This window comes from Malus domestica, chromosome 01, assembly GCF_042453785.1.
Source record: "Malus domestica chromosome 01, GDT2T_hap1".
In the NCBI taxonomy this organism is placed as follows: Eukaryota; Viridiplantae; Streptophyta; class Magnoliopsida; order Rosales; family Rosaceae; genus Malus; species Malus domestica.
This window is the reverse complement of record NC_091661.1, coordinates 24,385,020-24,410,016: the sequence shown is the minus strand read 5'-3', so window position 1 is coordinate 24,410,016 and position 24,997 is coordinate 24,385,020. Positions and strand designations below refer to the sequence as shown.

Genomic DNA, 24,997 nt, shown 5'->3' with positions numbered 1-24,997 from the left:
GTCGATTCCCACATACGGTGCCAAATGTTGATGCACAAAACTGGAAGGGTCTTGGAGCAACGTAAATCCGACCGTGAATTTGTAAGAAAATAAAGAACACAAGATGTATCGTGGTTCACCCTAATGTTTGGGCTACGTCAACACTGATGTTGATATTGTTTCACTCTGAATGGTGAATATACAAGAAGGCTAGAGGCAGTGTGCTCTCTAGCCTATTTTCTGTGTGCTCTCTTCCCATGGCTTCAATCTTGGCCTCCACTAATGAGGAGAGTGAGGGGTCTTTTTATAGAATAAGAGTTTCTCACTTATTATATATTTGCCTCTTCATTTATTACATAATTACATTTGAGTTTTTCGAGTATTTATACGAGATCTAAATATGAAGGCCCTAAGTATGATAAAAAAAAAAAAAACAGCTACGACAGTAACTGTTCACAATTTACTATTTAAATGGACAGTATCAGCCACAAGTACACTCTTAAACCCAAATTCAAATGCGTGTAAATGATCTTATGAGAGAAATTACAAAATGAATAATGAATGGATCTTACAAGAGAAATTTAATACGTTTCAATTTACCTAACTATATTCTGTGTACTCCAACTGAAATTACACTTTTCCACCAAAAAAAAAAACCAGAAATAACTCCTTTTCCCCATAAATAGAATAACAAAAGAAAAAAAAATCCCAGTTAAGAAATGTCTCGCCACGTCAACCAGTTTACTGTTTAGAACAATGTGAAACCTTCAAGCCTATAGATTTCGTGCCGGCTCGGCGCAGGCCTCTATTCCCGCGGCTTCTGAAACTCCGTTCCGTTTCATCCTCGAAACGCGCCGTCTCCTCCAAAACTCGACCGACTGATATCTAACGCTGACTAAACGTCGTTACGTGTCAGAAACTTGCGAGAGTTCTCACCACGCGGTTTTGCCGTTAATACGTCCATAAATCTTTCTGCCTTCGTATTTTCAACACGCAAAATATCAAATTTGGCCTTCCCCAAAAAAAACCTTTACAAAATTTTCTCTCGGGGTTATTGTCCATTTTCCCGTCTCCCAAACAATAATTTACGATTGGGAAGATTCGCATTTTCTCGGATCGAATTTCGTTCCGATTCGGACTTTCAACGGCGGAGTTTTGTTTTCCGATTGAGGGAGGGTTGATTGATCTTCTGCATGTCCGCGGCGACGCCGTCTTACTGGTGCTACAGTTGTAGGCGTTTCGTTAGGGTTTTCAACGACGCCGACGTCTCCACCGCCTCCGCCCTATCCTCCTCAGTGGTGTGCTCGGACTGCGAGAGTGGCTTCGTAGAGGCGATCGACAACCCGACCTCCTCCGGAAACGTGGACTCGCGCCGCAGCAGGAGGTTTTCAGCTGCCTCGATGTACATGATTGGAGCCAACAACCGCTCGGTTTCCAGTCCGGATCATACCGCTTCGGTTCCGTCCGCCCCCCGAAGAGTTAGACGAAACAACGGCGACCGCTCGCCGTTCAATCCGGTAATCGTCCTCCGCGGAACAACGGCCGAAGGCGCCGCCACCACCGAGGAAGGCCGCGGATATGAGCTCTTTTACGACGACGGTAGCGGCTCGGGGCTCCGACCCTTGCCTACAAGCATGTCCGAGTTTCTTCTCGGGTCTAGGTTCGACCGCCTACTTGAACAGCTATCGCAGTTCGAAATCAATGGAATCGGGCGATGCGAGCAGAGACCGGCGTCGAAGTCGGCGATTGAGTCGATGCCGACGATCAAGCTCGATGAGGCTCACATAACGGCGGGGCATCACTGCGCCGTTTGTAAAGAACCGTTCGAAGTTAACACCGAAGCTCAGGAAATGCCCTGCAAGCATATATACCACTCCGATTGTATACTGCCGTGGCTTACGCTCCGGAATTCATGTCCGGTATGCAGGCACGAGCTACCGGCCGATTCGACGCCCGATACGGGTCAGGGTCGAGGTCAGGAAGAGGACGAAAACGCTGGTCTGACGATCTGGAGGCTGCCAGGCGGCGGATTCGCGGTGGGGAGATTTAGTGGGGGGAGAAGAGGCGCCGAGAGAGAGATGCCGGTAGTGTATACGGAGATGGACGGCGGGTTTAGCGGCGGCGGAGCTGCGAGGAGGATTTCGTGGTCAAGAAATGGAGGAAGACGGAGACAGAGCGGTGGGTTGAGGAGATTTTTCATGAATCTGTTTGGTTGTTTCAGCGGGGGTGTGTCGTCGTCGGCAAGTTCGAGTTCGGGTTCGGAGATGAGGGTGGGGACGCCGATGCCGCCACCATCGACGAGTCGTAGAAGAGTGAGGTTTATGGAATTGGAACCGACGGAGACTTCGACGCCGAGGGGGCGGAGGACTTGGTCTATGGAGGTGGATAGCGGGATTGTAAGATGGTGACGTGGAAAATGTAGGCCATATGCTTTTTTTGTCCGGGGAATTATGCTTATACGATAATATGTAAATAAGAGGTTTTAATGAAAGGTTTTAAGTTCAATTCCTCGGAGATAAAGTTAGCCTCATTATTATTAGCAGTGTAAGGTCAAACCTCCCGCCTTCCCTTTAGTGTAGGTTGTCCTCGCCTAATAGAGGCATTAGTCCGGACCACGGGAGCTATCTGTATAATATCGTTTGTTAAAAAAATATATATATATATATCATTTAACTGTACTGACTTGTCGGTTCAATAATTCACCTCTTTTCTAATTCAAAAAGTTGTGTAAACGCGTATCAATTTCAATTTCAGAATCGAAATTTTGAATTCCATATACTCGTGTCGAATTTGGTATTTTTGAAATTGGATTATTTCACTTCAAAATTATGGGAGTTTTACCAAGAGGAAAAAAATATATCATCCCATGGCTCTCTCTGCAACCATAAAATTTTATAGTTCTCTATTTTTTTGTGGGAGTAATATATTCAAGGGAGTTGTAATTGAAAAAGATAGTTACTTATTTAAGTACAAAGTCAATAAGTAAATAATTAAGTGTGTACTAGAGTTATGCAAGTCTTGAAATTTCAGATCGAATTCAAAATACTAAATGTATTTCAATTCCTATACAAATTGTTTTTATGGTTTCCCCATTTTTTTGAATTTAAGAATTACCGATTTTGGATTCGAATCGGACGAAATGTTTTCAGAATTATTTGGACTCGGAATTAGTTTGTACCCTTAAATGTATGTCACAATATAGTTCTTGCATTGCTTAGAGGAAAGTAATTGCTTGGAATCGCAATAACGAATCATTCCGAAATAATGCTTTTGCCGAGTTCACATCGGAACTGTTGTTTTTTCTTCTTGTATTTGCCATTTCGTGTGTGTTCCAAATGAGTCGCAAAGATTGATGCTACGTTTGCCAGATGCCAATAAATTCTAAATGGACGGTGACAGAGGAAAAAAGACAAGGCTTTCAGTATCCAAGGTAGAAATACAAAGTCACTTTCTACTGTTTAGGCGAGCTGGGTATACAGCCTTTTCTGTACCCTCTCTCTTTTGGGTTGGAGAAATGTCGGACAGACGCATCCTCCTTTCTCTATCTCCTTCAATCGCGAAAACTCACTTCAAGTCATGTCATGAATGATTGCAGTATCATGTAACCGATGACGTCATATGACAAATATTTATTGAATAATTAAAGTAAGTTTTGAACATGCAGTAACATTCATCGGAGTGACGATGCCAATGAGATTATACATTGGTATTGAAAGAGAATCTCTCCTGCAATATACTCTAGTTTCTAGTTCTTGATTCATGCATTTTTGGGAAATTTCGGCATCCGAATGGATATGACATACGAACACTTCTGAATTATTAGATTAATAAACGGTTCAGACAGTGTTCGTATGTGAATGTTGCCAAACCCTATTTAGACAAGTACCTTGCTAGCATAGTTGACTACGAAACCAATACACAAAATGGTCGTCTAGAGTTGCGAAGAAGCAAATCATAGCACATGCCGGGTGTAGTGTACCTTTTTGGTGTGAACAGTGTCTCGACCGAAACCGGTAAATGTCTTGGAGGGATTTGGAACTTGATTTGATTCGATCCTCATCAGATTTGATTTGTTTCAGTTCTTTCTTTCCCGCAAAATACGAACCCCACAACATGAAAGCTTAGATGCCGAGAAAACATTTTAGAATCAGATATTTTGAGTTAGAGAGTCCATGAATTTTACCAGATATATTTTTTTTGTAGACAGGAGTTGAAAGATTAGTGTTACATAAAAACTTTCATGCAACTGATGGTATTCATTTTCACTTGGAAACAATACGTCTTAAATTCGAATATCGTGGATGACGAATTTGATACCAAATTAGGTTGTCTATTGTGCAGCTTAACCTAACTCCCATTCTCCTTAGTGTAAAAATATCAATATATAAAAAAATATTAAAGTTCTAGAGAGACAAGTCATGGTGACCCTAATAGCATCGTTATTGTCCCCACTTAGGGCTGGTTTGGTATTGCTGTACTTTGAAAAAAAACTGATGTAAGAATAAGCGGTTGTAAAATAAATCAGCAGAGTGTTTGGTAAACTTTTTTGTAAAAGTTCATTTGGAAAAAAAAAGCAGTCTGATGGTGGGTCTTTTCATTAAAGGAGCACTGTAGCTCTGTGTGCTTTGAAAAAAAACCAGTTTTCCAAAGTTGCAAATAGCAGCTTCAGCTTTTTCCTTTGATTTCAGCTTATTCTCACAGCAACTTCCAAAATAAGCATTTTTTTTTAGTTTACCAAACACCTAAAATCCTCACAGCTTTTTTTTATGGGTGTTTTTTTTTTAAGCACCTCACTCCCAAACCACCCCTTAATCACATGTGCAATCAATAGGTGTAGGTTTTTATGCAAAAGATCTCAATGCAATTAAAAGTTGAACCATTTGATATAAGTTGTGATTTGTTATGTAAGATGGCATGGGAGTCTTTGCTTTATTCAACACGTCAGACCACTTTGGAGTTGGCCAAACGTGGAGCCACATCGGTCATGTTTGGAAGTGAACCCAATAATTTGGGCAAGATCTGAAAACCCTCTCTAATACTATGTTAAAGTTTCAGAGAGACAAACCGCAGTCCACCACTAATAGTATCGATATTGTCCACACTTAATTGCTTATGCAATCAATAGGTGTGAGTTTTTTATGCAAAAGACTTCAATACAATTAAAAGTAGAACCATACTATATAAGTTGTAATTTGTTTTGTAAGATAATCGATGTTGGACTTTTTGTTTTATTCAGCACATGAATGCCTAAGAGGTTCAATTTTTCCCAATATCTGCTTTCACTTCTCTGTTCTTTTACTTCTATAGAAATTGGCCCAAGAGTATTCCCCACGTCGACCCATAACCTTTATCCTTTCTCATACCCCAAAAGAAGACAGTTAGCCCATCCGCCCTCAACCCTTTCTCGATTTGTGACCTTCCAATATTATGCAAGGTTGATTGGGACACGTCAAGACACGGTTTTGAGTCTGTCCCATTGAACTCCATGTTACAACTATTCAAATTACTATTTATTTTGTCCTTATCGTTAAAACTTCTTATGCAAGGTTGATTAGGACACGTCAAGACACGGTTTTGAGTCTGTCCCATCGAGCTCCATGTTACAACTATTCAAATTACTATTTATTTTGTCCTTATCGTTAAAACTCAAAGTTTTCAAGTATTTTTCATTAATTTTTCTTTGAGAACTTTAACAAAAAGTTCCTGGTACTGTTCACTTTAACGAAAAACCACATTTTTACACTAAAAAGTCAATATTGTACTATTCAATTTAGTCTTCATTTTGTCCTTATCGTTAAAACTCAAAGTTTTTAAATTCTTTTCATTAGTTTTTTTTAATATTTATTGGTGCACTCAATACCCCGGCTATAACAATAAACATGTTAATCACTCTTAAATAATCATTTAATAATTAACATTCATATCACTTGATTTACAAAATTTTATTTCTCAAGCATTATTCTCGAAAAAGTTCAATCCACCTTATCCATTAAACGATTTTTTAAAAAATTTTATTATGTATTTTCTCAATATTTAAAGACATAGTTCGAATCTCATTTTCATGCTATACGAAACAAAAATGTTCATTCTACAAATTTATTTTGAATTCAATTTTTGTTACTAGTAAATCATGCAATAGTGGTTATGAAGAAGCTAAAATGCCTCTTCAAATCTTTCAAATTTCTAAAAAACGAAGACACCAGCCAGTCTTTTTTTGAAAAAATTAAATAAAACATACATGGTACACTGCAATATCTAAAAGGTGTAGGTTGAAGACGGTGGACACCATATGGTCGGCTAATTACTTTGTCAAAGTCGTGGCTATATGCAGGTTGATGTGGGTATTTAATTAATTTTAAGTTGGGCCAAATATTTTTAACCTAATTTCAACGACCCCATAAAAATATATATAGTGGGCAAACGCTCTACACTTTCATTATTTATGTAACACTATTTCTCCCATGCAACACAACACTTCATGAAGATGCGATTTAATGTAACACTATTTGTTTGTCTTTTTTTTTTTTTTTTAATCTTGTTCCGAGAAATCTTTTTTAGTAGAAGTTTAAATTTAAAATTAATTGGAAATAATGAGAGAGATCCCGATGTAGGAGTCACACTTTTAATACGTCCGTTCACGTATGAGTGAGATAACGTTATACTTAGCTTGGACAACCTATTCTAAATCATAAAAAAATATTCGAGATTTTACCCTAAAATTTACATTGCAAAGTAAACCCATGCAATTTTTTTTAACTTTCTGTGGTAAGATTTACTCTTAACACAACATACAGCTGAGGCTGAGTAACAAAACTTGGAAAAAGAACAAAATAAGTTGGTGCCGATTGTCAAACCGCGTTTGCACTTGGAAAATTGCAACAGAGTCTGTGAAAGAATCCAACTCACGTCACGTACGTATATGAAAACTTTGCATGCAACTTACCTTCCCTCTCCGGCCCCTTGAGTTTGTGAGATTGATTGAGAAAGCACACCCGATTCATTTGTTTATTATATTGACTTCAGTCTCCTCCAACTCTCTGGTCTTGTTAAAGCTAATCATCATTATTCAATCACAAAACTATCATTTTTTCTTTTGATAATATCTTTAGTGACCTCAAATCCACTAGAACAATTAATCAAAAGCATTTTTCACATATGTAGACTTGACGTTCTTTTTCTTGAAAAATGGATACTAGAAGCTTGTATCCTCATAATATAAAAGAAAATTTAATTTTTGTGGAAAGAGTTAATTTTTTGTCGGATACATGTTATTCAGTAGCTATACGTTCAATATCATGTAAAAAATTAAACCGTCCTGTTTCCTAGTTTAACATCATAACATGCAAGATAATTATGGGAAATGAAAAGTTGGATAATAGTGAAGTTCCCTAAAATTTTCTCACTTTGTATACCAAAATTTCCACCACTTACGTGTGCCAAATCTTTGTCCCACTGTCTAGGAATAAAGGCGTCGGGGACTTTTGAAATATTTCCAGATCAACTTGTCCATGCATGCTAATAATGTTTGGTTTTTTGCCATTAATTCTACGAAGAAAACTTCAAACCCTAGAAAGTGAGTGCTCTTTTATTGGCATTGACAATGAAGATGGTCCCTTAGGGTAACTGAGCTAATGGACGCATACAGGGATATGTGGTTGGCCATGGAAGCTTGAGTGCTTTGACGACTGGTAATATATATGCATGTAACTTGAAAGCCTTCAAACTATTAGGTCTAAAGATTTTCACCACAGGCTCGCAGCTATATCTTTCTTGTGAGACATTTAGTTTTGTCACCGTTCCTGTCAAAGCATGGCTAGTATTGTGATCTCATCAGAGAACCCACACGATTCCATTTCAGTCTGTGTCTGTTTGGTATTAGGTGTGCTTCAAATTTATTTGAAGATTTTATCTTTGTCGGAACCAGCAAATTAGTTGAGTGGTATTCAAGGTTTTAGATGAGATTAGAGTGCATGAGTCATCACTCTTTATTTTGTGGATAATTAGGTACTCTAATCATTGATCAATTCTCGATAAATACAGAAAATTTGGATTATTTAGAATGAAAAACATTTTCCATCAAAGATTGTAGAACATAAGAATAAATAGGAATGAAACTGCTAGTATTAGTGACTCAAATTGAATTTAGACGACACAAGATTAACAATTTAACAGTATAATTTATCGTGTTAGAATTTGTATTTAAAATTTAAATTTGAATAATAAGTCAATGATTGACGAGGGTCTAAATTATAGAAGTTAGATTGACTGAATGAAAAAATGGTATATGGAAAGTCAAGACTGGCATGCAATAAAGCATTTCTGATTAAAGTAAAAGGTTTTGAGTGACATTTGGACTGATAACAGTAATTGGGGCAGCTGCCTTCAAGACCAAAGTCAAGAGTTTACATGTATGCCGAAATTTTCAACATTTGTTTAATATCAATGCCGGTGGCAGTATAATACTGTTAAGCTTAAAAACAACTAAGCCTATGTGGTGCGCATATCGAATAACTAATTAGCTAACTATGTATTTCGATTGAATATGTGACGTGCCAATTGGTAGACTAAACTTGGTCGGTGAGTAAATGAATGTGGCTGTGGTGGTGGTGTTAAACGCGTTGCTGACTCCTTATCCGAGCGATCATGGCCAAGGAAGAAACTTGTCTTGGCCTTTAGGTTCTAGAGCATGAGGACAAGGTTGTCAGTTACTGCGAAGTTAAAGGATCGTCTGCACGGGGCTCGACTGCTCCAATTATAATTGTGAAAATATAAGTGCATTGAATCAGTAACATGTTGTATGGACACAAATATTCAAAAGAGTTAAGTGTCTTGATCGTAAATGTAGTTCAGTCGTTGGAGTGTCGAACTCTAAAATGCACTTGTGAATATCCAATCATAAAATGGGTTCGACTTTAATGTACCGAACAATGTAACTTGGTAAAACCTCACTTGCTGAGAGACTAATAAAATGACCCATTTGAACAAGGACTAAGAGATCCCTTATTGACAGATTTGGATAGATAGTCAACCGAACTTGGAGCAATGCTGTTAATCCAAATTGTGAGGCATTGATCGATCGCCTGACGATATAGTTCCAGTGTTATTTGACGATATAGTTCCAGTGTTATTTATCCAAACTGTAGGATGTCGCCATTTGTGAACCACAATGTTGTTTATCCAAACTATAAGATATGCTTGACTAAGTTAGAAATGTCAGAGTTATCTCAAAGATGAAAGGGTTTCGCATAAATCAATAAATTGCGCAGGGCAAATATGTGTGTTATGTTGAATGTCCAACAAATGTTGTAGAACCTTTTCAATTTATAGGAATGATTTTCATGTTAATACAACATGTCGTAGTAGCTTCCTATATGGGTTGTACTTCCTCGACACCAAACCATCCTAACCTCTGCGTAAAGCTCGGCCACTCCTACTAGACTTAGGACTTTGAACCTAGCCCTCTTTCATGTTTAATTCATTCTAGATCTTGATCAGCTATGAACAATGATTAGCCGGATATTACGAACCTTATCATTGTTCATTCTAATCCTTAACAATCTCACTCACATTCGGACTCAACCGGATCCAATCCTGATCCCCAACGAATTAAATACTGATTAGGACTCGACCATTTGTTCCTAAGCTGGACTTTAAGAATAGATGTGGGTACCGGCCGTCTTCATTTTGAGCCAAACCCAAAGTTGCACTCGGACTAGGTCTAATATTTTGGTTCAAAATAATTACATTTTTAATAGTTAATCAAATAACTGTCTAGTAATAAGGTTTAAGAGTCGAGACTCACCACTCAGTACTACGGTCTAATGATATTTCTCTTCATTTGGAAGTGAGAGGTTTTAGGTTTGAATTTCGTAGATGCGAATTCGATACCAAATTAGGTTGCCCATTGTGTGACTTAGCCGAACTCCCTCTCCGCTTAGTGTAAAAATATTGATGTATTAAAAAGAAATCGAGACTCAAATTAATAACAAATAATGCTAGAGATATAAATAAAAATGGGTCTTTTGATATACATCCAAAGTAACTAAAAATTGAACCTATTTCAAAATAAGCCTATAAAATTAGACCTAATTCAAATTTTCCCAATAAAAAAATGCTAGAGAGATCATCTGTCGTTATTGAACCCACGTAAAAAACACCTATTTGTGTTTTTATCGAACACCCTATCCGTGTTTGTATTGATTCACTCACTAATATAATGAGTATCGTACTATTTCTGAAAAAGCAATAAAAAATACAAAATAAATGTAAATTAAAAAAAATCATTGACTCATGGAAATAAAATTCCAAAATTAGCGCAATATACTTTGTAAAATAAAATAGTGCAATATATTTTGTAAAAAAAAAAAAAAATTAGTGCAATTTACACTAAAAATTGAAGGAAATCAGAGCATAATTGAGGTGATGCTTTCTCCATAAGGAGATTTGATTTGAAACTTTATTTACGAACAAGATTGTTATGGAGTAGTAATAGATGAATAATTATTTTCAATTTTAATCCTCTTTTTGGGGTTGTTGGATTCGAAGCTTAATCAACGAGAAAGAAAAGAATTAAGCACAGTCCAGCCACTAATATATATTCATGGCTCGTAACCAACAAGCAAAAGAAAAGCAAATGAAAAAACAGCAGCTGTCTAATTTTACAGAATATAATTCGACCTTTAAATTGTTCACCAAGCAATAGAAAGTAGAAGAGCAAAAACCAAGCTGTCAATCGTAAAAGTATTATATACGTGAGGGATGTTTGAATACAAATTTTTTATGAGAGCTTAGACGGAATATGAATGAAAGCATCTGATCGGCTTTGGAGATGAATATTGAAAGAGCTTACCAAATGCACCATTGATCTCAGGCAGCTCAACCAGGTGGGAGATGAGCTAAAAATAAATAAAAGTAGTACATTTAAGGATTATTAGATTGTAAAGTAAAGGAATATTGGAAGAGCTTACCAAATGCACCTTTGATCTCAGAAAATATCGGTTATCAAGTAAATGTTCTTAATTGTTTAATATTACAAACCCTTGCAATAAAATCGGAACTTTTGATTGCGTAACATCTCTTTTATTTTCTTAGCCATCTCACTTTTATTTGGTAGAAATACATAATCATGAGATTTGCATGTAATAAGTATCTTAAACCAAATTTAGATAGAGAGAGAGAGAGAGAGCGCACTTACAAGACACCACACTCACACGCACTCGCAAGCAAAAATTTGTTAAGTATTCTCGAAACACAGATGGTACATCATATATCATTATATAAACGAAATAAAATTTTATTTTTTAAGTAAATATCACTTTATAATGATATGTGATGTATCCCGTATTCTGGCAACGTTGGAAAATTTCTCCTCATGCGGACCTTTCGGCCCCATTCACAAGCACACCTACAACAAATACAAAGACCCCGCCACAAACTCTAACAAATACAAAGACCCCGCCACAAACTCTATCAAACTCCCCTGCAACACCAACACGTTCAAATCCCCAACTCCAACAAAAAAAAAAAAAAACATACATTCCGTCCGAATTCAGTTCCCCGATTCGTAATTTCACCAGAAACAATGCCCATACTCCTCCCCCTCCTTCTTCTTCAACTCCTCACCACCCTCTGTTTCTCTGAGCCAAAACCAGAAACTCTAATCCTGCCCCTCAAAACACAGACCCTCCCACACGGGTCCCTCCCAAAATCCACCAACAAGCTCTCCTTCCACCACAACGTCACCCTCACAATCTCCCTCTCCGTCGGCTCTCCGCCGCAGCAAGTCACCATGGTCCTCGACACAGGCAGCGAGCTTTCGTGGCTTCGCTGCAAAAAAGCCCCCAACTTCAACTCTGTCTTCAACCCACTCGCCTCCAAGTCCTACTCCCCAGTCCCCTGCTCCTCCCCCGTCTGCCGGACCCGAACCCGCGACTTCCCCACACCCGTTTCTTGCGACCCGAAAAAGCTCTGCCACTCCATTCTCTCCTACGTCGACGCCTCCTCCATCGAAGGTAACCTCGCATGGGAAACTTTCAATCTCGGGTCGTCCGCCCAACCCGGTACCATATTCGGGTGCATGGATTCCGGGTCCAGTTCGAACGCTGAAGAGGACGCGAAGACAACCGGGTTAATGGGCATGAACCGCGGTTCATTGTCCTTCGTTACACAGATGGGATTTCCGAAATTTTCCTACTGCATATCGGGTCGCGACTCGTCCGGTGTTTTGCTTTTCGGGGAAGCGAAATTCGATTGGCTCAAACCGTTAAATTACACCCCACTGGTTCATATTTCAACCCCATTGCCGTACTTCGACCGGGTAGCGTACACGGTCCAGCTGGAGGGGATCCGGGTTGGAGGGAAGTTGTTACCGCTCCCGAAGTCCGTTTTCGTACCGGACCATTCCGGGGCAGGTCAAACAATGGTCGACTCGGGAACCCAGTTCACGTTCCTACTCGGTCCGGTTTACACCGCGCTGAAAAAGGAATTCACTCAGCAGACCAAACCGGTTCTTAACATTTTGAACGACCCGAATTTTGTGTTCCAAGGAGCGATCGATTTGTGTTTCCAAGTCCCGACGAACCGGCCGAGTCTGCCCGCGTTGCCGACAGTAACGCTGATGTTTCGGGGGGCCGAGATGAGCGTCTCGGGGGAAAGGCTGCTGTATCGGGTGCCGGGAATGGTGAGGGGCGGGAATCAGGTGTATTGCTTCACATATGGGAACTCCGACTTGCTGGGCATAGAGGCGTTTGTGATTGGTCACTATCATCAGCAGAACGTGTGGATGGAGTTTGATTTGGAGAAGTCTAGGGTAGGAGTGGCTGAGGTTAGGTGTGAACTTGCAAGTCAAAAGCTTGGTCTCTAGGTGCTTAAGTGGGACCCCTGCTGGATCTAAGCTGGCAAATCTTTGGTGGGGTCTATTCTCGAGAATAACTTACCCTTCGACTACGTTATTGTAAAGGTATCTCAAATTAATAACGCACCATAACAAAAAATATATTAAAACTCGTCGCGTTATTGATTTAAATACTATCGCAGTCTGTACCTTATGTTATTAGTTTAGAATACTATCCTACGTAGGTAAGTCTTTCTCATATAATGGACCGTGATGGGGGCCAACATAGTGTTGGTGCTAGATAGGTGGCCCATTTTGTTCAGATATTATGGGTTCATGTGTGGATAATTTGGGTAATTAACATAAATTTGGGGGTACTGTTTTGGGTTTTCATATAGTTTAATTTTAAACTTGTATTACAGTGAGATTCTCTGAATCTCTGTTGGGGTAATGAGTTTTTTTTTTTTTAGTGAGGGCAGGAGGGTGCGGTGTCCATTTCCCAAGATTCCAACTCCGATGGTGATTTTGGATTGTCTGTGGGACCCAGGTGGATGATGAAGGGTAGACTAGACAACTAGATCATGTTCGTGTCGTTTTTTAATCATATTCATTATCTTAATTAATTATGTTGTGTCAAACTCGATATTTTAACGCATTCTTAACAAATGGCTCGGTAACGACTGACTCGTTAACAGTTCATGTCTTTTCATGTCGGCTTAATGGGCTATACATGAAATTATCATGTCTAATGTTTAGACTTAACAAATTGGTTGTATTTGTGTCGTTTACATGTAATACTCATTATATTAACGTATGATCCAATAATGACTCGACTAATACTCGAATCTGTTATTTTTGTATCGTTTCGTATCGAGTTAACAATTAGTTTAAAAAAATTTCACGCCTGCACAAAGTTGCTGATCAATCAGTATTCATGGGATTGCACAATTTGCTTTCTAACTTTGAGTACCGCAATGTAAAAAATTAGTTTATTTGATTTGTAGTATAGAACCATACATCAATTTTCGCACTTCAATTTATTTGGCTGAATTGTGATTTTGTCAATTATGCAATGGCAATTCTATATGAAGACTTACATGGAACGTGGTCGCTTAGTGACATTCAGATATAATAATATGATATTACGTTTAAGTTATTTTTCTATATAACATGTTATTGGATTGAAACGCCACGTGATGATGAACCTATTACATTGAACTTGCTCTCCCTAATAAACAACCTAATTACTTGTTATTTTCTTTTTATATACAATGATATATCTACGTATGAAGATGATGGAATAAATTAGTTGAGAACTCACTATTCTCGAAAATCAGACTTGAAATATTTTTACTTACAAGTGAAATGATTATTATTAAATCGTACCACTAAGAGCATCTCCAGTAAAGTTCATAAATAGGAATAACTACCGTATATCATAGGTGTAGAACAAATATAGGGGGCAAAATGAATTTCCAATGGATAAGAAGGAACGGTGCGCTTAAGACAGGATGCTGATTGTGGAATCTCGAAATGGAGAGATTTTTTAGTGGGCTGGAACACGGGCCAATACAAATTTAAATTTTTTTTCATTCAATTATATTGTGATACCTGACGTAACAGTCCATGTTCCAAAGTGGAAAAACAGAGTACAAACGGCGTCGTGACGAAACAGTAATTGAACTAATCTCTTTATTAGACTAACCAAACAGTCCCGATAGACAAAACAAGAAGCTTTATTAGACTAACCAAACAGAGTACACGCGGCAAAACGCGTCCGAGTCGACTCAAATCTCTGCACACTCCAACTCGCTCCCTTTCTTCCACCGAAGAAACGTTTGCACGGCGTTGTCGTGAAACGCTGCCGGTTCATGTAATCTGAACAATCCAAAGTCGTTTCTTCCCGGCAAGTCTTTAATCTCCTCGCATTTCTCAGTCTCCTCGTAATCTCTGATCGCTTTAATTTTCTTGATCATAAATTATGAAAGCTTCTTCCAATCTGCCTCTGTAATTCTTCACCTCTCACAGCATGCAATTGCGACCTGAATTACTGTTTTTTTTTTCTTTCTCAAAAGAGAAATTTTTTTGTTAATTGCATAGTTTAGGGAATGTGATTTGGAGATTAGGGATTTGTTGATTGGTGATTTGGGGATTAGGGTTTTGTTGATTGTGATTTTGTATCAGGAATTTGAAGTTAATTGGATGTTAGTTATTTCAGTTGAGTTTTTACTGCATGTAAGTTGGGAATCTTGAGTAAGGTTTTTTGCGTCAAACTAGCTTCTTTTTGTTTTTGAATTAGAGATCGCCCTTGGTGCGATGGCAAGTGCCTTCGCCCTTGGTGCGATGGCAAGTGCCTTCGCCCATGAGCGGTAGGTCTCGGATTGGAGACTTGGGAGCAGCCTCTCCATAAATAGGGGTAAGGTTAGCCGACATTGACCTCTTCCAGACTCTGCGTAAAACGGGAGCCTTGTGCACTGGTTACGACGACTGAATGACTGAATGTATGTTTACATACTTTTTTTTGCGTGTTTCGGTTCTGTGAACTGGAAAGTCAGTGACTTCATTGTTTCAGCAGAAGGCTTTTGAACTCTACAAACATGAGTTTTGTGTTCCGGGGCACCAGAGCGGATATCGAAAGTGGGTTCCCGGAATTCATACCAGAGCGCCGTGCAATGGTACATTTCTTGTCTTTCACAAATTTTGTATATGGTCTTAGCTATAGTTGTTAGTTTCTATTGCATTTGGCTCTAATTTTACCTTATTCCTTAAGAATAAGGGTGGAGGTTTGAGTTTCATGGTTTAATCGATGGCCAGTGTGTATGCAATATGAGCTGTTTTTCGCAGTTGCTAATCCCCTTTGGGCCTAATTTCACCTTCTCCCCCTTGAGAGCAAGGGTGGAGGGTGAGTTATGGGGTTTAATTTATGGCGAGTGTCTCTGTAAATTGTCTAGGGAAACAGGGGGCAAAGTTATTAGTGTAATTTATATTGATATTGGTTGTTTTGTATCAGCGTGTTCATCCACCACGCTCTGTCAATTCCAACTCACTTGCTTTTCTTGTCACAGGTACTTATAATCCTATCCTTTGTCCTTTTAGTCTTGTAATTATGTTAGTAGGTTCTGATTTCTGTTTATATGTTTGCAAATTGCCAGTTCTCTTGCTATTCATGATACTGAACTCACACCAGATGTCACCGAATTTTCTGGTATTGTCTTAATAGCGTATGTAAATTGTTTTGCTACTTTTACTGGTCAAGGTTGCTGTTCGTTAGGTTGTTATATGAGAAATTTAAACATCCTTATGCATGTAGCTGTGGCTAGTTCTTGGTGTCTTTTTGATGGCTACAACATTAAGGATGTATGCAACCTGTCAACAACTTCAAGCTCAAGCACAGGCTCATGCAGCGGCAGCCAGTGGCCTTCTTGGCCATACTGAATTGCGGTTGCGTATGCCACCATCAATTAGCTTAGCAACAAGAGGGCGCCTTCAAGGCCTCAGACTTCAGCTTGCACTTCTTGACCGGGAATTTGATGACCTAGGTTGGTAGTTATATCCCGTCTAAAATGATTTTTATATCTTGAAACCCAATACATGGCTATCAATATTTTTTATTAGCCAAACCATAGATTTTTCTCTTAAAGTTGTTTATATGCCTTTACGTTTATGGTAAATACTCTTCTTTGCATACCAGATTATGAAACTTTGCGAGCTCTGGATTCCGATAATGTTCCAGCAGCTTCTTCTATGAGTGAGGAAGAGATAAATGCTCTTCCAGTCCATAAATACAAGGCTGTGGGTCCTCAAAAGTAAGTTCTCTAATTTTTTTGTTGTTGTTTTTGTTTTGGTTGAGTGACTGAGATAGACCAACAGAGTTGAGAGATTTTAGGGGCAAATGAAAAAAGAATTGAATCATAGTTGTTTAGCCTTTGCATTTCGAATACGTTTGTTTTATAATGGTTTTGTTTTGTATGCAGTGGCGCTTCATCGATGCAACAAGCTTCATCTTCAGTACCTTCTGAGGTATTGACTATATATTGCCCCTCTTTCCTTTTGTATTTTTCACCCTTCAAAAGTAAAGATGTTCCTGCATTTCATTTTGTATGAGTACAGACAGAAGAAACTTGCGTACATTATTATCTCATATCATATGATAGCATTGCATTTATTCTGTACCGTCGTATATTTCTAATCTATTTTGCAGAAGACGCAAGAAACTGTCGACGCTGTTGGGAGCACAAAAGCAATGGAAGATGAACTGACTTGTAGCGTTTGCCTCGAGCAAGTTACTGTGGGAGAACTAATCCGCAGCCTTCCATGCTTGCATCAGGTTCGGTTCTCTTTTCAGTGCTTTGACATTCATAGGCTTATTTTTTCCATCTTCCTGTATTTTTCAGTTGCGATTTTTAGGGAGTTTTTGCTACGCTAAAATGTTTGCAAAGAAATTCTTGTGATGCCGAGTCAAAATGTGTGATTGATTCCAACTACAAAATGCATCTGGTTCCTCTCGACCCTGCACACACGCACACACATTCCCTAACCAGACACTCTGTGACACTCACGCAAATTGTGAACTGAAAACACATCATCGGAAGAGTTGATCTCTAGCTAATCAGACTCGAGGAGTCTTGTTTTTATTATCGTGTTTTTTTGCTGTTGCTTGCTGCAGTTCCATGCTAGTTGCATTGATCCATGGCTGAAGCAGCAGGGAACCTGCCCGGTGTGTAAATTCCGAGCAGGATCAGGGTTGCATGAAAATGGACAAGATGGAATGGATGCCTCTTACAGGGTTTAAATCATAAGTGTAACTAGTAGAAGTAGGGTACCCACCTACATAGTTAGGCACATGATGGATCCGATTCAAAGGTTATGCCCAGCATTGGCATTGCTGTAATTATCTTGATATATAGGCACTGGAAATGGCTGAATATTATGCCCTCAAAACAAGCATGTTGTGTATATTTTAAATAGCACTCCAAAAGTTTTCTGCCTTCGGCAAACTCGTTGCGAGGGACGTTGTTGAAGTTAGTGTGCCTTACTTGGACAACAATCGAAGTTTCCAGTCTAACTTGAGTCCTTCGGTGAACCAACCACGGCCGATTTATTGATCCAAAACATGTTTGGCAAAAGTTTATAGCACACACTAAACCAGGGAAAAGGTCATCGTTTGTTCAGTCGGACTCACGAACTAAATTAGTCCAACTAAATTAGGGCTCGTTTGAATGTGTTTTTAAAATGATCGAAAATGTTTTTAGAGAAAATATTTTTAGGTATCAAAAGCACTTTAAGTGCTTTGTACAAAAAATATCAGTTATGTACTTTTTCTAAGAAGCATTTTAAGTGTTTTTTAAGGATTTACTAACATTTTTATTAAGGATTGTTTTTAAAAATATTTTCACCAAAAACGCTTTCAGTCATTTTAAAAGTACATTCAAACAAACCCAATTTATTGAATCTACTTGATCAGAAGGATCAACCTCGTTCAAACATGCGAGTCTGCGACTAAGTGCTATTTTGCTTTTGCTTTTCCCTTTCCTCCGCCCTTCTTGGCATCCAACTTGGCTTGAATACGAGCGGCAGCTGCAGCTTTCGCCTCTTCTCTCTTCTTCTTCTCTTCCTCTTTGTTTGCAGCAGCTAACTCCCTCTGTTTCTTCAGCTCTCTGTTGTGAGTACCAATGAAAAATTCAATCAAACCTACTGTTGATGAAAAAGTTGGTAGATCTCGACAGAATCAACAAAAAGTGTAATGACGATGGTAAGGCTCGCAGTATATCTCTGGAATATAAGTCGCGGAGAAGATGAAAGTAGATAGCTTACTCTAGCCTAGCCCTTTCCTCTGAAGCACTACCCAAACTTAATCCCTTCCGAGGATTGCAAGCAACTAACTCCACCTCAAATACAAGGGTTGCACTGCAGGATTCATTTGTAATATACAATGCATTAGTTCCAAGGACATTGTAAAGAGACCATTTGTGACAAGAAAATCGAGATAATTGACCAAGCAAATTGAAGCAGACTGTTACAAGCACTTGGATGCAATCGTAAACCAGAATACTCAACACACAAATTGGCATATACTCGCGTGTGAAGACTCTTCCTGGAGAAGTCTTACCACGCGGAGTTTATGTACTTTTCTTTCCAACATGCATCCGGAAATTTTACATCTATTCAACATATATCTAGGTTTAAAGTTATGAAATCAAAGATCACCAACCAAATAACTCTTATATCATAAACTAAGATGCAATAGTTGCCAATAAGCATATACTATCCATGTTTGGGTAAGAATTAAGTCTGGACAGTGTTGTTTTGGTACATCGATGCGTAAATATATCTTTAAGTTAACGGAGCTACTAGCACTCCCAGTGTCCATAAAAAACAATTTTGACATAAAAATAGAACAATGACATTACTCTGGTGGAATATCTGGTGGAGAACCCGCACTACCATAGGCATATTCTGGCTTGCAAGTGATCTTAGCAATCTCCCCAACCTGATGCAACCAACAAAAGAGAAAACATGTAACAGGACACTTTTAACACTACCAAAATTTCCTTGAAGATAAGCGTGTTTTTCGACCTTCATGGTTTTCACTGCAATATCCCAAGCCTTGATCACACTGCCTTTCCCAACCTCAAATGAGAAAATTGTATTATCTTCGTGCGTCGTGTCAAAGACTTCGCCGGTTTCCTCAAGAATGCCTTCATAATGAACTGCCCAACATAAAGTATGCAATCATATTAACCAACTAAAGATAAGTTGCAATGTTTTCATACCCAACTTAACCAGAAAATATTGTCACAAAACCAACAACAGAAAAAACACAATCAGCTACGGCATTATAGTCAATACCATCAACGAGCGGAAGGTCTTGGGTCGGGGTAGCTGCATCTGGTTTTGCATGCCTTACAATTTTCTTGAGAACACCGCCATCCCCAGATAAATCAATTGCATCAGTCATGGCTGCAGCACTTGCAATCTTCAACTTTCTGGTCATGTCATATACAAATATTAATCCATGGCATGATAAAATGGATATGAAAATTCCCAAAATACAAGCAAATCCACATCATTACTGAGCATAAAAATAAAAACTCCAAAAAGTTTTTACCTTTGGAATTAAATTACCATTAACTAGTGATTAATTGCAAGGCATTCATCAAAAGTTCAAAACCCTAGTGGGTTTTAGATACAATTACGGGGGTGTATTCAATTGGAATTTTAAGGGATTTTAATTCTTTTAATAAATTTAGGGGTATTCAATCAGAATTTCAAGTGAATCTCTGAAATTCTAGGTGTATTCAATTAGAATTTTAAGATAGTTTATTAAAATCCCTAAAAATCTGGGAGTATTCAATTAGGATTTTAAAGAAGTTTATGACATTCCAGGCGTATTCAATTAGAAATTGATTTTAAAGAATTTGAGAAAGTTGAGGAATTAGAGGGAATTGAAGAGATTTCGTAGTGTATTTTAAGCATCCACAAATCTCACATCTTCCCGTGAGATTTCAAGGAATTGAATCAAAATTTTATATATAATATCTACAAATCAATTAAACTCCATAAAAATCTATTAAAATTCTCACATTCTCAATTGAATACACCCCTGCAAATCAAAATCCCAAAAGCACTAAAATTTGTTCTTCTAAACAGATATTAACAAGTAACTGAATCTGAACCAATCAAATTAGGGTTTTTAACTACAATCCACCAATTTTACTGCAAAAATTCATAGAAAAATAAACATTGAATTTTAGGAGTGAGAGTGTGAGAGAGAGTTGGACTGACCCGTTTCGACGCGATATAGGAGCTTCGAAAACGGAGTGGAGCAATTGGGTTGTCGGGTTGAAACGGGGACGATAAATCGGGTGGTATAGTCGGGAGCTTCGGTGGCCATGGGCGTTTTGGTGTAGATTGTGCTCGACGCAGAAACTTGGGGCTTTTATACTTCGATGTTTTTATGATATTGAAATCCCACGCGCCTGTGCGTATGATATCAAATTTGCCTGCAATACAGAAAATTTAAGATTACAAAGTAATTTTAAAATGACGGAATTGAAATGATGAGATTTTATTTTTAAGATTTGTAAATTTTTTTGTTTGCTTAACATAAAAAAATAATAAAATTTGAATACAGAATTCGTTATTTTAAACTCTCACTCATAGAAATTTAGAAATGACACATGTCTACATGGAATTTAAACATGGGAATTGGTGGTCCCAATTTCCTAGTTCTTTGTCCATGCGAAAAATCTAAATTTTATGTTAATAAATCCAAATAAAGAAATTGATGCATGTCAATTTATAAATTCTGGTTTTTTATTAAATTTTCAATGTTATTTATCTCGTCCAAACATTTAGTTAGGGAAATCAAGAATTTTCAATAGGTGGGTTAATATGTGTGAAATCAATTCTCTAATAGATAATATAAAAAAATAATGATAAAAATCGATCATTAGATTTTTAGCAAATCCACACCATTCCCTCTTCATTATTTAACATACTAATGCTATCATTTTTCAAAAACCATAAAAAAAAAACAAGCTATATGATTTATTTACGCTATAAATAATTGATATCAAACTCATAATATACAAAACTAAACATAAAATTATAAGTAAAGAGAAATATCACTTAGATACATCGAAAATGAACACAAATAGAGCATTTTGAGTCCACACTATGCGTTGAAAGAAAAAGCCCAAAGCCTTCACAAAATGGAGTCAATTTCTTTAAATTAGTGTACAAATAAAAGATGACCACTGGCCCATTAATAGCCGTTGGGCTCCAGTTGAAAACTAAAAGGCCGGCCCTTTTACCCATATTTCGGCCCGAAAAGCCGGTCCTTTTCAGTTCACATGAAAATCTCGAACATTGATGATGTGGAAACTGCATGAAGCATGGAACGACAGGGACCCACGTAGGGGGTTAGTTCCCGCGTGATCGTGTGTTGGGGGGGGTGTGTTTTGGATTTTGATCCGTTCATTATTGTGCGATCATTTTTTGTTAAGTAATATTTATATTTAATTTTAAATTTTAAATAATTTTTTACTGCACGATATATGATAGACGAACATGATTACGAAATTCTTCAAATCCCCAGAAAAAAGATCCGAGGATCCTTTTCCATCGTGGGGTCCTAGATGAAGCTCCAAGTGAGCAATGGTCCAAAATGGCAGAGCGTGATTTGGATGATTATTTGTTGACGTGGTGCCACCTGTTGATTAAATTCGAGGGATGAGGATCCAGAGAGCTTATCATGTCGTTCAGGACTCCGTGATGTGACCGTTGACTAGACACAGCTCCACTCCAGAATGTTCTACTTCTTCTGCCAACGCATCAATCAAGGCCATGCCAGTGGCTGATAATTACGATTTTGGTAAATAATTTGCGTGCTTAGATTGGAAAGGATAATCAACAATGTTGATAAGACCGACTCCAATAGGGAGGGTTAAAGATTCAAAAGTCAAGGTATCAGGGTGATTAAATGTAGCCCACGCCTAGCCCCTTTATGTGGTTCAGCTTTTTTGCTGTAATAATTGATTCAAATTTAATATTTAGATTTAAAAACATCATACGGTAATTTGATTAAATTAATCAGTAAATTTAAAGTATAAACTTAAAATTAATAATTATTAAGTAGATTATGTTTAGCCATTTCGGTTGAAAATGATATATATATATATATATATATAACCTGACACTGTTTATTTAAAAATAATTTTTTGTAGGGCTATAATTCTAGACGAGACTATATTTAGCACTTCGGTTAGAGATGGCCTAACTTTATACCACGTATTTTCACTTGATGCTACAATAGTAATTCAGTGCATGTTATTTTGTTTTTCAAAAGACATATATGGCTTGTTTAGAAGTGCTTTTAAAATAGCTGAAATTACTTTTGGTATATTTTTTAAACCAATCTTTAGTAAAAAAACAAGTAAATCCTAAAAAAAAACTTAAAGTGATTCCTAAAAGAAGCACACATAACTTATGCTTTTTGCAAAAAAAAACATTTTATCTAAAAACGTTTTCGATCATTTAAAGGTATTTCTAAGCTAGCACATAGTGACTAACACATGTTGCATAATTTATGTTAAGGTAAAGATATAAACTACTGATCAACATGTATTCGATAGTGTGTGCAGGAAAAGAAAATGGTAGTCGATATTATTTTCTCTCTCAAGTGTTATACTAGAGGAAGTACTTAGTATGGTTTATATGGAAATGGATCATCTTCGGATTCCTTCCACCAAGTCCATAAAGGCTATAAATCTAGGCCTTTAAAATTTGATCTAACGGCTAAAGTTATTATAGCTTTTGAAGTGAGCCCTTATTTGTAACCCTTAGATCAAATTTCAAAGGCCCAGATTTGTGGCTTTGATGGACTTGGTGGAAAGGATCCGGAGAATCCTTTTCCGGTTTCTATGATGGGACCACAAAGCATGGAAAAATCTTTATTGGTGCCCCCAAAGAAATGGATAAGAGTGGGTCAGTGTCTGTAATTGCAAAGTGTCAAGAATCTCTCGTACAAGCTTCCTAACTCTGGACCCTAGTTTTTAATGCATGGTGGACTCACAATACATTTACGACATACAACATACATTCATTAACTTATGCATAAGCAATTGTACTTAACAAATTTTACAACTGTTATACTTATCATGCATTACATTTAGCATGATGTTACTAATCGATTTCGTACTGACTCTCAATGGCTGAATCAAGCAAATCGTACAATGTATAAATCGATTATAACCACTCACATGCATACAACGACTTCTGCTAACACAACTCTAGCTTTTGATATCATGTAGTTCTATTTTCACATTAAGTAAACAATACTTCAACATCAAGTGTGTGTGGGAAAACTACAGTTAAGGATGATTTTGTTTAAGACATCCAAAAATCCACTAACATTTCTAATCATCCAAAGGAAAAAGTGGGTTAAGATTTGTGTGGAGATTTGATTCTCACTTTTTCCTTAATGAATCTATTGGGTCCTCGGATTACCTCTCCAAAGTCCACTGCGAGATCCTTTTTTCCCCCTTTTTTTTGTTCGTTTTCGAATCCTTTGGCACGCCAAGCTTAATCCCAATGATTAACAGTCAAAACCCTAATCAAGCATGATCTTGTTTGTTTGATTGCCTCTAATTAAAGTGCATAAAAGGGATCACGTTTTAGCAAAGCAAATCTTTCTCCTTGACCTGCTCAACCAATAGATGTATAAATTATACAAAACCCATAGAAAATAACAATAAATAAAATATATAAAAGGAAAAAAATAAGAAGGAGATGGAGATAGAGAGCAAAAGAAAAGCCTACGAAATAGCAAAAAGGCATATGGAAAAAATCGTGGGAAGCGGTAATGCACGAGTTATGATTAGGCTTACTGTTTTACAAAACCCTACCTCAAAATATAAAGTTGAGAAATGCTAGCTAAATAAAATCGGTTAAAAGTGAGACTCTTTATGTATTCTGACATAAAAATTGACGTTAATCTATGAGATGACAAATAATTCATGAAGAGTCTCTTAGCATTTCTCTTCAATCTTTGCGTTAAAAAAAAAAAAATCTGAATAAGCAATAATGTGGTTCAAATTCGCTTTTGACGATAATCGAGCTTAAGACTTCTCACTTATAAGCGAAGAAGAATACCACTAGACCGTAGTACTAAGTGACACATAATTAACACAACATAGTTAATGGAAGATTTAACCCTATATATATTATTAACACAACATACATAATATATATATATATATATATATATGTATATGTAAATTTTGCAATTCAGTAAGTAATGGAGCCAAAAAGAAACAGACTTAGACCTGAACCGCCCAAACCAAATTGAACAAATCATTTAAAACTAGGGCTCGTTTGAAAGCGCTTTTAAAATGATTAAAAGCATTTTTGGTGAAAATGTTTATGAAATCCAAGTGGACATTGGAAAAAGTGTTTTTCGTAAGAAATACATATATGGTGCTTCTTTCAAGTACTTAAAAATGTTTTTAGAACCCAAAATCATTTTTATCAAAGGCGATTTCAATTATTTTGAACACACTTTCAAACAAACCTTTAATCAGCTTGTTTTGGTTTAGCTTCCGCAATGGTTAATTTCTACTAAATCAATCGAACCAATTATCGTTTATTCCTCCTCAATTTTAGAATAAACTCGATCAAATTTAG

General features: G+C 37.4%; 4 protein-coding genes across 8 annotated transcripts; 3 read left to right on the top strand and 1 right to left on the bottom strand.

Annotated features, from left to right (window-relative positions):
• Window positions 1-490: 490 nt before the first annotated feature.
• Window positions 491-2,657, top strand: LOC103433983 (probable E3 ubiquitin-protein ligase RHC2A). The gene has a single exon (XM_008372300.4). The coding sequence runs from the start codon at window positions 1,173-1,175 to the stop codon at window positions 2,385-2,387; it is 1,215 nt and encodes a 404-aa protein (XP_008370522.2). The 5' UTR covers window positions 491-1,172; the 3' UTR covers window positions 2,388-2,657.
• An 8,707-nt stretch (window positions 2,658-11,364) lies between these two features.
• Window positions 11,365-13,003, top strand: LOC103433970 (aspartic proteinase PCS1-like). Its single transcript, XM_008372288.4, has one exon. The coding sequence runs from the start codon at window positions 11,561-11,563 to the stop codon at window positions 12,839-12,841; it is 1,281 nt and encodes a 426-aa protein (XP_008370510.1). The 5' UTR covers window positions 11,365-11,560; the 3' UTR covers window positions 12,842-13,003.
• Window positions 13,004-14,491: 1,488 nt separating this feature from the next.
• On the top strand, window positions 14,492-17,832 carry LOC103433935 (E3 ubiquitin-protein ligase SDIR1). 5 transcript variants are annotated; one of them, XM_008372245.4, is made up of 9 exons: window positions 14,492-14,717; window positions 15,387-15,486; window positions 15,822-15,876; window positions 15,964-16,016; window positions 16,122-16,350; window positions 16,503-16,617; window positions 16,786-16,831; window positions 17,013-17,138; window positions 17,478-17,832. In XM_008372245.4, the coding sequence occupies exons 2-9, from the start codon at window positions 15,409-15,411 to the stop codon at window positions 17,601-17,603; spliced, it is 828 nt and encodes a 275-aa protein (XP_008370467.2). In that variant the 5' UTR covers window positions 14,492-14,717; window positions 15,387-15,408; the 3' UTR covers window positions 17,604-17,832. The 5 variants fall into 5 exon arrangements, with proteins under 5 accessions (XP_008370467.2, XP_008370500.2, XP_008370492.2 ...); XM_008372278.4 differs by having other exon boundaries at window positions 14,532-14,717; window positions 17,016-17,138; XM_008372270.4 differs by having other exon boundaries at window positions 14,535-14,717; window positions 15,384-15,486.
• Window positions 17,833-18,234: 402 nt separating this feature from the next.
• LOC103433927 (peptidyl-prolyl cis-trans isomerase FKBP20-1) lies at window positions 18,235-20,774 on the bottom strand. The gene is made up of 6 exons (XM_008372229.4): window positions 20,597-20,774; window positions 19,661-19,797; window positions 19,388-19,521; window positions 19,222-19,301; window positions 18,626-18,718; window positions 18,235-18,468 (listed from the first exon to the last, which is right to left on the bottom strand). The coding sequence occupies exons 2-6, from the start codon at window positions 19,767-19,769 to the stop codon at window positions 18,318-18,320; spliced, it is 567 nt and encodes a 188-aa protein (XP_008370451.1). The 5' UTR covers window positions 19,770-19,797; window positions 20,597-20,774; the 3' UTR covers window positions 18,235-18,317.
• Between the last annotated feature and the right edge of the window lie 4,223 nt (window positions 20,775-24,997).

Coding starts and splice junctions, on each gene's coding strand:
- LOC103433935 (XM_008372245.4), top strand. CDS start 15,409: ATGAGTTTTGTGTTCCGGGGCACCAGAGCGGATATCGAAAGTGGGTTC. Junction 15,487..15,821: donor TACCAGAGCGCCGTGCAATG/GTACATTTCTTG, acceptor GTTTTGTATCAG/CGTGTTCATCCACCACGCTC. Junction 16,351..16,502: donor CCGGGAATTTGATGACCTAG/GTTGGTAGTTAT, acceptor TTTGCATACCAG/ATTATGAAACTTTGCGAGCT.
- LOC103433970 (XM_008372288.4), top strand. CDS start 11,561: ATGCCCATACTCCTCCCCCTCCTTCTTCTTCAACTCCTCACCACCCTC.
- LOC103433983 (XM_008372300.4), top strand. CDS start 1,173: ATGTCCGCGGCGACGCCGTCTTACTGGTGCTACAGTTGTAGGCGTTTC.
- LOC103433927 (XM_008372229.4), bottom strand. CDS start 19,769: ATGACTGATGCAATTGATTTATCTGGGGATGGCGGTGTTCTCAAGAAA. Junction 19,522..19,660: donor AGACCTTCCGCTCGTTGATG/GTATTGACTATA, acceptor TATGTTGGGCAG/TTCATTATGAAGGCATTCTT. Junction 18,719..19,221: donor CCACCAGATATTCCACCAGA/GTAATGTCATTG, acceptor TGAATCCTGCAG/TGCAACCCTTGTATTTGAGG.